We start from the raw sequence: 12,697 nt of genomic DNA on the forward strand, positions 1-12,697 counted from the left end.
ATCCTCACACGTCTCCTCCTCCTCCTCCTCATGTGATCACAGCTCTATATAATCCTCACACGTCTCCTCCTCCTCCTCATGTGATCACAGCTCTATATAATCCGCACACGTCTCCTCCTCCTCATGTGATCACAGCTCTATATAATCCTCACACGTCTCCTCCTCCTCATGTGATCACAGCTCTATATAATCCTCAAACGTCTCCTCCTCCTCCTCATGTGATCACAGCTCTATATAATCCTCACACGTCTCCTCTTCCTCCTCATGTGATCACAGCTCTATATAATCCTCACACGTCTCCTCCTCCTCATGTGATCACAGCTCTATATAATCCTCACACGTCTCCTCCTCCTCCTCATGTGATCACAGCTCTATATAATCCTCACACGTCTCCTCCTCCTCCTCATGTGATCACAGCTCTATATAATCCTCACACGTCTCCTCCTCCTCCTCATGTGATCACAGCTCTATATAATCCTCACACGTCTCCTCCTCCTCCTCATGTGATCACAGCTCTATATAATCCTCACACGTCTCCTCCTCCTCATGTGATCACAGCTCTATATAATCCTCACACGTCTCTTCCTCCTCCTCATGTGATCACAGCTCTATATAATCCTCACACGTCTCCTCCTCCTCCTCATGTGATCACAGCTCCTATATAATCCTCACACGTCTCCTCCTCCTCCTCATGTGATCACAGCTCTATATACTCCTCACACGTCTCCTCCTCCTCATGTGATCACAGCTCTATATAATCCTCACACGTCTCCTCCTCCTCCTCATGTGATCACAGCTCTATATAATCCTCACACGTCTCCTCCTCCTCATCCTCATGTGATCACAGCTCTATATAATCCTCACACGTCTCCTCCTCCTCCTCCTCCTCATGTGATCACAGCTCTATATAATCCTCACACGTCTCCTCCTCCTCCTCCTCATGTGATCACAGCTCTATATAATCCTCACACGTCTCCTCCTCCTCCTCATGTGATCACAGCTCTATATACTCCTCACACATCTCCTCCTCCTCCTCATGTGATCACAGCTCTATATAATCCTCACACGTCTCCTCCTCCTCCTCCTCATGTGATCACAGCTCTATATAATCCTCACACGTCTCCTCCTGTGATCACAGCTCTATATAATCCTCACACGTCTCCTCCTCCTCCTCATGTGATCACAGATCTATATAATCCTCACACGTCTCCTCCTCCTCATGTGATCACAGCTCTATATAATCCTCACACGTCTCCTCCTCCTCATGTGATCACAGCTCTATATAATCCTCACACGTCTCCTCCTCCTCCTCATGTGATCACAGCTCTATATAATCCTCACACGTCTCCTCCTCCTCCTCATGTGATCACAGCTCTATATAATCCTCACACGTCTCCTCCTCCTCCTCATGTGATCACAGCTCTATATAATCCTCACACGTCTCCTCCTCCTCCTCCTCATGTGATCACAGCTCTATATAATCCTCACACGTCTCCTCCTCCTCCTCATGTGATCACAGCTCTATATAATCCTCACACGTCATCTCCTCCTCCTCCTCATGTGATCACAGCTCTATATAATCCTCACACGTCTCCTCCTCCTCCTCCTCATGTGATCACAGCTCTATATAATCCTCACACGTCTCCTCCTCCTCATGTGATCACAGCTCTATATAATCCTCTCACGTCTCCTCCTCCTCATGTGATCACAGCTCTATATAATCCTCACACGTCTCCTCCTCATGTGATCACAGCTCTATATAATCCTCACACGTCTCCTCCTCCTCATGTGATCACAGCTCTATATAATCCTCACACGTCTCCTCCTCCCCCTCCTCATGTGATCACAGCTCTATATAATCCTCACACGTCTCCTCCTCCTCCTCATGTGATCACAGCTCTATATAATCCTCACACGTCTCCTCCTCCTCCTCATGTGATCACAGCTCTATATAATCCTCACACGTCTCCTCCTCCTCCTCCTCATGTGATCACAGCTCTATATAATCCTCACACGTCTCCTCCTCCTCATGTGATCACAGCTCTATATAATCCTCACACGTCTCCTCCTCCTCATGTGATCACAGCTCTATATAATCCTCACACGTCTCCTCCTCCTCCTCCTCATGTGATCACAGCTCTATATAATCCTCACACGTCTCCTCCTCCTCCTCATGTGATCACAGCTCTATATAATCCTCACACGTCTCCTCCTCCTCCTCATGTGATCACAGCTCTATATAATCCTCACACGTCTCCTCCTCCTCATGTGATCACAGCTCTATATAATCCTCACACGTCTCCTCCTCCTCCTCCTCATGTGATCACAGCTCTATATAATCCTCACACGTCTCCTCCTCCTCATGTGATCACAGCTCTATATAATCCTCTCACATCTCCTCCTCCTCATGTGATCACAGCTCTATATAATCCTCACACGTCTCCTCCTCCTCCTCATGTGATCACAGCTCTATATAATCCTCACACGTCTCCTCCTCCTCATGTGATCACAGCTCTATATAATCCTCACACGTCTCCTCCTCCTCATGTGATCACAGCTCTATATAATCCTCTCACGTCTCCTCCTCCTCATGTGATCACAGCTCTATATAATCCTCACACGTCTCCTCCTCCTCCTCATGTGATCACAGCTCTATATAATCCTCACACGTCTCCTCCTCCTCATGTGATCACAGCTCTATATAATCCTCACACGTCTCCTCCTCCTCCTCATGTGATCACAGCTCTATATAATCCTCACACGTCTCCTCCTCCTCATGTGATCACAGCTCTATATAATCCTCACACGTCTCCTCCTCCTCATGTGATCACAGCTCTATATAATCCTCACACGTCTCCTCCTCCTCATGTGATCACAGCTCTATATAATCCTCACACGTCTCCTCCTCCTCCTCCTCATGTGATCACAGCTCTATATAATCCTCACACGTCTCCTCCTCCTCCTCCTCCTCATGTGATCACAGCTCTATATAATCCTCTCACATCTCCTCCTCCTCATGTGATCACAGCTCTATATAATCCTCACACGTCTCCTCCTCCTCCTCATGTGATCACAGCTCTATATAATCCTCACACGTCTCCTCCTCCTCATGTGATCACAGCTCTATATAATCCTCACACGTCTCCTCCTCCTCCTCCTCATGTGATCAGAGCTCTATATAATCCTCACACGTCTCCTCCTCCTCATGTGATCACAGCTCTATATACCCCTCACACGTCTCCTCCTCCTCATGTGATCACAGCTCTATATAATCCTCACACGTCTCCTCCTCCTCCTCATGTGATCACAGCTCTATATAATCCTCACACGTCTCCTCCTCCTCATGTGATCACAGCTCTATATAATCCTCACACGTCTCCTCCTCATGTGATCACAGCTCTATATAATCCTCACACGTCTCCTCCTCCTCATGTGATCACAGCTCTATATAATCCTCACACGTCTCCTCCTCCTCCTCCTCCTCATGTGATCACAGCTCTATATAATCCTCACACGTCTCCTCCTCCTCCTCGTGTGATCACAGCTCTATATACTCCTCACACGTCTCCTCCTCCTCCTCATGTGATCACAGCTCTATATAATCCTCACACGTCTCCTCCTCCTCCTCCTCCTCCTCATGTGATCACAGCTCTATATAATCCTCACACGTCTCCTCCTCCTCATGTGATCACAGCTCTATATAATCCTCACACGTCTCCTCCTCCTCATGTGATCACAGCTCTATATACCCCTCACACGTCTCCTCCTCCTCCTCATGTGATCACAGCTCTATATAATCCTCACACGTCTCCTCCTCATGTGATCACAGCTCTATATAACCCTCACACGTCTCCTCCTCCTCCTCATGTGATCACAGCTCTATATAATCCTCACACGTCTCCTCCTCCTCATGTGATCACAGCTCTATATAATCCTCACACGTCTCCTCCTCCTCCTCCTCATGTGATCACAGCTCTATATACTCCTCACACATCTCCTCCTCCTCCTCATGTGATCACAGCTCTATATAATCCTCACACGTCTCCTCCTCCTCATGTGATCACAGCTCTATATAATCCTCACACGTCTCCTCCTCCTCCTCATGTGATCACAGCTCTATATAATCCTCACACGTCTCCTCCTCCTCCTCATGTGATCACAGCTCTATATAATCCTCACACGTCTCCTCCTCCTCCTCATGTGATCACAGCTCTATATAATCCTCACACGTCTCCTCCTCCTCCTCATGTGATCACAGCTCTATATAATCCTCACACGTCTCCTCCTCCTCATGTGATCACAGCTCTATATAATCCTCACACGTCTCCTCCTCCTCCTCATGTGATCACAGCTCTATATAATCCTCACACGTCTCCTCCTCCTCCTCATGTGATCACAGCTCTATATAATCCTCACACGTCTCCTCCTCCTCCTCATGTGATCACAGCTCTATATAATCCTCACACGTCTCCTCCTCCTCCTCATGTGATCACAGCTCTATATAATCCTCACACGTCTCCTCCTCCTCATGTGATCACAGCTCTATATACTCCTCACACGTCTCCTCCTCATGTGATCACAGCTCTATATAATCCTCACACGTCTCCTCCTCCTCCTCATGTGATCACAGCTCTATATAATCCTCACACGTCTCCTCCTCCTCCTCCTCATGTGATCACAGCTCTATATAATCCTCACACGTCTCCTCCTCCTCCTCCTCATGTGATCACAGCTCTATATAATCCTCACACGTCTCCTCCTCCTCCTGTGATCACAGCTCTATATAATCCTCACACGTCTCCTCCTCCTCATGTGATCACAGCTCTATATAATCCTCACACGTCTCCTCCTCCTCCTCATGTGATCACAGCTCTATATAATCCTCACACGTCTCCTCCTCCTCCTCCTCATGTGATCACAGCTCTATATAATCCTCACACGTCTCCTCCTCCTCATGTGATCACAGCTCTATATAATCCTCTCACATCTCCTCCTCCTCATGTGATCACAGCTCTATATAATCCTCACACGTCTCCTCCTCCTCATGTGATCACAGCTCTATATAATCCTCACACGTCTCCTCCTCCTCATGTGATCACAGCTCTATATAATCCTCACACGTCTCCTCCTCCTCCTCCTCATGTGATCACAGCTCTATATAATCCTCACACGTCTCCTCCTCCTCCTCCTCATGTGATCACAGCTCTATATAATCCTCACACGTCTCCTCCTCCTCCTCCTCATGTGATCACAGCTCTATATAATCCTCACACGTCTCCTCCTCCTCCTCCTCATGTGATCACAGCTCTATATAATCCTCACACGTCTCCTCCTCCTCCTCATGTGATCACAGCTCTATATAATCCTCACACGTCTCCTCCTCCTCCTCATGTGATCACAGCTCTATATAATCCTCACACGTCTCCTCCTCCTCCTCATGTGATCACAGCTCTATATACTCCTCACACGTCTCCTCCTCCTCATGTGATCACAGCTCTATATAATCCTCACACGTCTCCTCCTCCTCCTCATGTGATCACAGCTCTATATAATCCTCACACGTCTCCTCCTCCTCCTCATGTGATCACAGCTCTATATAATCCTCACACGTCTCCTCCTCCTCCTCATGTGATCACAGCTCTATATACCCCTCACACGTCTCCTCCTCATGTGATCACAGCTCTATATAATCCTCACACGTCTCCTCCTCCTCATGTGATCACAGCTCTATATAATCCTCACACGTCTCCTCCTCCTCCTCCTCCTCATGTGATCACAGCTCTATATAATCCTCACACGTCTCCTCCTCCTCCTCGTGTGATCACAGCTCTATATACTCCTCACACGTCTCCTCCTCCTCCTCATGTGATCACAGCTCTATATAATCCTCACACGTCTCCTCCTCCTCCTCATGTGATCACAGCTCTATATAATCCTCACACGTCTCCTCCTCCTCATGTGATCACAGCTCTATATAATCCTCACACGTCTCCTCCTCCTCCTCCTCATGTGATCACAGCTCTATATAATCCTCACACGTCTCCTCCTCCTCCTCCTCATGTGATCACAGCTCTATATAATCCTCACACGTCTCCTCCTCCTCCTCCTCATGTGATCACAGCTCTATATAATCCTCACACGTCTCCTCCTCCTCCTCCTCCTCATGTGATCACAGCTCTATATAATCCTCACACGTCTCCTCCTCCTCCTCCTCATGTGATCCCAGCTCTATATACTCCTCACACGTCTCCTCCTCCTCCTCCTCCTCATGTGATCACAGCTCTATATAATCCTCACACGTCTCCTCCTCCTCATGTGATCACAGCTCTATATAATCCTCACACGTCTCCTCCTCCTCATGTGATCACAGCTCTATATACCCCTCACACGTCTCCTCCTCCTCCTCATGTGATCACAGCTCTATATAATCCTCACACGTCTCCTCCTCATGTGATCACAGCTCTATATAACCCTCACACGTCTCCTCCTCCTCCTCATGTGATCACAGCTCTATATAATCCTCACACGTCTCCTCCTCCTCATGTGATCACAGCTCTATATAATCCTCACACGTCTCCTCCTCCTCCTCCTCATGTGATCACAGCTCTATATAATCCTCACACGTCTCCTCCTCCTCCTCCTCATGTGATCACAGCTCTATATAATCCTCACACGTCTCCTCCTCCTCCTCATGTGATCACAGCTCTATATAATCCTCACACGTCTCCTCCTCCTCATGTGATCACAGCTCTATATAATCCTCACACGTCTCCTCCTCCTCCTCATGTGATCACAGCTCTATATACTCCTCACACATCTCCTCCTCCTCCTCATGTGATCACAGCTCTATATAATCCTCACACGTCTCCTCCTCCTCATGTGATCACAGCTCTATATAATCCTCACACGTCTCCTCCTCCTCATGTGATCACAGCTCTATATAATCCTCACACGTCTCCTCCTCCTCCTCATGTGATCACAGCTCTATATAATCCTCACACGTCTCCTCCTCCTCCTCATGTGATCACAGCTCTATATAATCCTCACACGTCTCCTCCTCCTCCTCATGTGATCACAGCTCTATATAATCCTCACACGTCTCCTCCTCCTCCTCATGTGATCACAGCTCTATATAATCCTCACACGTCTCCTCCTCCTCCTCATGTGATCACAGCTCTATATAATCCTCACACGTCTCCTCCTCCTCATGTGATCACAGCTCTATATACTCCTCACACGTCTCCTCCTCCTCCTCATGTGATCACAGCTCTATATAATCCTCACACGTCTCCTCCTCCTCATGTGATCACAGCTCTATATAATCCTCACACGTCTCCTCCTCCTCCTCATGTGATCACAGCTCTATATAATCCTCTCACATCTCCTCCTCCTCATGTGATCACAGCTCTATATAATCCTCACACGTCTCCTCCTCCTCATGTGATCACAGCTCTATATAATCCTCACACGTCTCCTCCTCCTCATGTGATCACAGCTCTATATAATCCTCACACGTCTCCTCCTCCTCCTCCTCATGTGATCACAGCTCTATATAATCCTCACACGTCTCCTCCTCCTCCTCCTCATGTGATCACAGCTCTATATAATCCTCACACGTCTCCTCCTCCTCCTCCTCATGTGATCACAGCTCTATATAATCCTCACACGTCTCCTCCTCCTCCTCCTCATGTGATCACAGCTCTATATAATCCTCACACGTCTCCTCCTCCTCCTCATGTGATCACAGCTCTATATAATCCTCACACGTCTCCTCCTCCTCCTCATGTGATCACAGCTCTATATAATCCTCACACGTCTCCTCCTCCTCCTCATGTGATCACAGCTCTATATACTCCTCACACGTCTCCTCCTCCTCATGTGATCACAGCTCTATATAATCCTCACACGTCTCCTCCTCCTCCTCATGTGATCACAGCTCTATATACTCCTCACACGTCTCCTCCTCCTCATGTGATCACAGCTCTATATAATCCTCACACGTCTCCTCCTCCTCATGTGATCACAGCTCTATATAATCCTCACACGTCGCCTCCTCCTCCTCATCATGCGATCACAGCTCTATATAATCCTCACACGTCTCCTCCTCCTCCTCATGTGATCACAGCTCTATATAATCCTCACACGTCGCCTCCTCCTCCTCATCATGCGATCACAGCTCTATATAATCCTCACACGTCTCCTCCTCCTCCTCATGTGATCACAGCTCTATATAATCCTCACACGTCTCCTCCTCCTCCTCCTCATGTGATCACAGCTCTATATAATCCTCACACGTCTCCTCCTCCTCCTCCTCCTCCTCCTCATGTGATCACCGCTCTTTATAATCCTCACACGTCTCCTCCTCCTCCTCCTCATGTGATCACAGCTCTATATAATCCTCACACGTCTCCTCCTCCTCATGTGATCACAGCTCTATATAATCCTCACACGTCTCCTCCTCCTCCTCCTCATGTGATCACAGCTCTATATAATCCTCACACGTCTCCTCCTCCTCCTCATGTGATCACAGCTCTATATAATCCTCACACGTCTCCTCCTCCTCATGTGATCACAGCTCTATATAATCCTCACACGTCTCCTCCTCCTCCTCATGTGATCACAGCTCTATATACTCCTCACACGTCTCCTCTTCCTCCTCATGTGATCACAGCTCTATATAATCCTCACACGTCTCCTCCTCCTCCTCCTCATGTGATCACAGCTCTATATAATCCTCACACGTCTCCTCCTCCTCCTCCTGTGATCACAGCTCTATATAATCCTCACACGTCTCCTCCTCCTCCTCATGTGATCACAGCTCTATATAATCCTCACACGTCTCCTCCTCCTCCTCCTCCTCCTCATGTGATCACAGCTCTATATAATCCTCACACGTCTCCTCCTCCTCCTCATGTGATCACAGCTCTATATAATCCTCACACGTCTCCTCCTCCTCCTCATGTGATCACAGCTCTATATACTCCTCACACGTCTCCTCCTCCTCCTCCTCCTCATGTGATCACAGCTCTATATAATCCTCACACGTCTCCTCCTCCTCCTCCTCATGTGATCACAGCTCTATATAATCCTCACACGTCTCCTCCTCCTCATGTGATCACAGCTCTATATAATCCTCACACGTCTCCTCCTCCTCCTCCTCATGTGATCACAGCTCTATATAATCCTCACACGTCTCCTCCTCCTCCTCATGTGATCACAGCTCTATATAATCCTCACACGTCTCCTCCTCCTCCTCATGTGATCACAGCTCTATATAATCCTCACACGTCTCCTCCTCCTCATGTGATCACAGCTCTATATAATCCTCACACGTCTCCTCCTCCTCCTCATGTGATCACAGCTCTATATAATCCTCACACGTCTCCTCCTCCTCCTCATGTGATCACAGCTCTATATAATCCTCACACGTCTCCTCCTCCTCCTCATGTGATCACAGCTCTATATAATCCTCACACGTCTCCTCCTCCTCCTCATGTGATCACAGCTCTATATAATCCTCACACGTCTCCTCCTCCTCCTCCTCATGTGATCACAGCTCTATATAATCCTCACACGTCTCCTCCTCCTCCTTCTCATGTGATCACAGCTCTATATAATCCTCACACGTCTCCTCCTCCTCCTCATGTGATCACAGCTCTATATAATCCTCACACGTCTCCTCCTCCTCCTCATGTGATCACAGCTCTATATACTCCTCACACGTCTCCTCCTCCTCCTCCTCATGTGATCACAGCTCTATATAATCCTCACACGTCTCCTCCTCCTCATGTGATCACAGCTCTATATACTCCTCACACGTCTCCTCCTCATGTGATCACAGCTCTATATAATCCTCACACGTCTCCTCCTCCTCCTCATGTGATCACAGCTCTATATAATCCTCACACGTCTCCTCCTCCTCCTCCTCATGTGATCACAGCTCTATATAATCCTCACACGTCTCCTCCTCCTCCTCCTCATGTGATCACAGCTCTATATAATCCTCACACGTCTCCTCCTCCTCCTGTGATCACAGCTCTATATAATCCTCACACGTCTCCTCCTCCTCATGTGATCACAGCTCTATATAATCCTCACACGTCTCCTCCTCCTCCTCATGTGATCACAGCTCTATATAATCCTCACACGTCTCCTCCTCCTCCTCCTCATGTGATCACAGCTCTATATAATCCTCACACGTCTCCTCCTCCTCCTCCTCCTCATGTGATCACAGCTCTATATAATCCTCACACGTCTCCTCCTCCTCCTCCTCATGTGATCACAGCTCTATATAATCCTCACACGTCTCCTCCTCCTCCTCCTCCTCATGTGATCACAGCTCTATATAATCCTCACACGTCTCCTCCTCCTCCTCCTCCTCATGTGATCACAGCTCTATATAATCCTCACACGTCTCCTCCTCCTCCTCCTCCTCATGTGATCACAGCTCTATATAATCCTCACACGTCTCCTCCTCCTCCTCCTCATGTGATCACAGCTCTATATAATCCTCACACGTCTCCTCCTCCTCCTCCTCATGTGATCACAGCTCTATATAATCCTCACACGTCTCCTCCTCCTCCTCATGTGATCACAGCTCTATATAATCCTCACACGTCTCCTCCTCCTCCTCCTCATGTGATCACAGCTCTATATAATCCTCACACGTCTCCTCCTCCTCCTCCTCCTCATGTGATCACAGCTCTATATAATCCTCACACGTCTCCTCCTCCTCCTCCTCCTCATGTGATCACAGCTCTATATAATCCTCACACGTCTCCTCCTCCTCCTCCTCCTCATGTGATCACAGCTCTATATAATCCTCACACGTCTCCTCCTCCTCCTCCTCCTCATGTGATCACAGCTCTATATAATCCTCACATGTCTCCTCCTCCTCCTCCTCCTCATGTGATCACAGCTCTATATAATCCTCACACGTCTCCTCCTCCTCCTCCTCCTCATGTGATCACAGCTCTATATAATCCTCACACGTCTCCTCCTCCTCCTCCTCCTCATGTGATCACAGCTCTATATAATCCTCACACGTCTCCTCCTCCTCCTCCTCCTCCTCATGTGATCACAGCTCTATATAATCCTCACACGTCTCCTCCTCCTCCTCCTCCTCCTCATGTGATCACAGCTCTATATAATCCTCACACGTCTCCTCCTCCTCCTCCTCCTCATGTGATCACAGCTCTATATAATCCTCACACGTCTCCTCCTCCTCCTCCTCCTCCTCATGTGATCACAGCTCTATATAATCCTCACACGTCTCCTCCTCCTCCTCCTCATGTGATCACAGCTCTATATAATCCTCACACGTCTCCTCCTCCTCCTCCTCATGTGATCACAGCTCTATATAATCCTCACACGTCTCCTCCTCCTCCTCCTCCTCCTCATGTGATCACAGCTCTATATAATCCTCACACGTCTCCTCCTCCTCCTCATGTGATCACAGCTCTATATAATCCTCACACGTCTCCTCCTCCTCCTCCTCCTCCTCATGTGATCACAGCTCTATATAATCCTCACACGTCTCCTCCTCCTCCTCCTCCTCATGTGATCACAGCTCTATATAATCCTCACACGTCTCCTCCTCCTCCTCCTCATGTGATCACAGCTCTATATAATCCTCACACGTCTCCTCCTCCTCCTCCTCCTCCTCATGTGATCACAGCTCTATATAATCCTCACACGTCTCCTCCTCCTCCTCATGTGATCACAGCTCTATATAATCCTCACACGTCTCCTCCTCCTCCTCCTCATGTGATCACAGCTCTATATAATCCTCACACGTCTCCTCCTCCTCCTCCTCCTCCTCCTCATGTGATCACAGCTCTATATAATCCTCACACGTCTCCTCCTCCTCCTCATGTGATCACAGCTCTATATAATCCTCACACGTCTCTTCTTCAGCTTCCGGAGAGGGAGAAGTTCTCCAGTATTTCCCAGCTCCACCTGGAGAAGTTGCAGGTCTTCATGCAGATGTACCCCAGTATTGCGTGGGAGCGATTTCCTCCTCTGTATAAGGAGCTTTTTCTCTCAGAGACTGAAAATTCCTGAGCAGATGTAGATGTCCTCGGGGCTTCCATCCTTGGTCAGAAGATCTTCCTGTCCCTGGATATGTGTGTTCTGAAGAGTAACCGTTACGTGAAGGGTTTTTATCGGCTTCTCCTGATCAGATCCTAAAATCCGAGGCCGTTGTATCTTGGGCCGGTGTAAGGATCAGGAGTTACTTGCAGATTTCGGGTTGGATTATCTGAGTGTTTTGAGCATTATCCATTAGGACGTGATCCATCATCCTGGAGGAGGACATTCCACGTCTCCCAGTAGTGTCTGCAGATGATTGCACCTCTACTGCTTGTATATGATTAATGATAAACTATTCGTATTCTCGATTTTGTCCACGTTAATATTTTGTAATAAAATATATTTCATTTTTTTCATGAGAATCTGCAACATCCCCCACCGGGGCCTAGCCCTTGAGGTGAGGCCTGGTGACAGCCGGGGCCCGCGGTACCGGAGTGGCTGGCGGTTGCAGCCTAAGCACGCTATTGTCACGGTGCTTGGTACGGGGGAACCGGAGGGCTGTCCTACAGCCTGGCAGGTCTCCAGCAGGGTGGTGTTGGCAAGAAATGATGAGGGAGAGGCTGCTATAGCGGATCTCCCTGGGGCAACCCCTTAATGTCCCGAGTGT

General features: G+C 48.4%; 1 protein-coding gene across 2 annotated transcripts in view; it reads left to right on the forward strand.

The window, feature by feature from the left end:
* Positions 1-12,444, forward strand: part of LOC140107131 (nuclear receptor ROR-gamma-like) — a 39,642-nt gene extending 27,198 nt beyond the window's left edge. For both annotated transcript variants that reach the window (XM_072131678.1, XM_072131679.1), the window contains exon 10: positions 11,917-12,444. In XM_072131678.1, the coding sequence (XP_071987779.1) occupies positions 11,917-12,063 (147 nt within the window). In that variant the 3' untranslated portion in view covers positions 12,064-12,444. The remainder of the gene's footprint in view (positions 1-11,916) is intronic.
* The last annotated feature ends 253 nt before the right edge of the window (positions 12,445-12,697 follow it).

This window comes from Engystomops pustulosus, unplaced genomic scaffold (genome assembly GCF_040894005.1).
Source record: "Engystomops pustulosus unplaced genomic scaffold, aEngPut4.maternal MAT_SCAFFOLD_119, whole genome shotgun sequence".
NCBI classification, from domain to species: domain Eukaryota; kingdom Metazoa; phylum Chordata; class Amphibia; order Anura; family Leptodactylidae; genus Engystomops; species Engystomops pustulosus.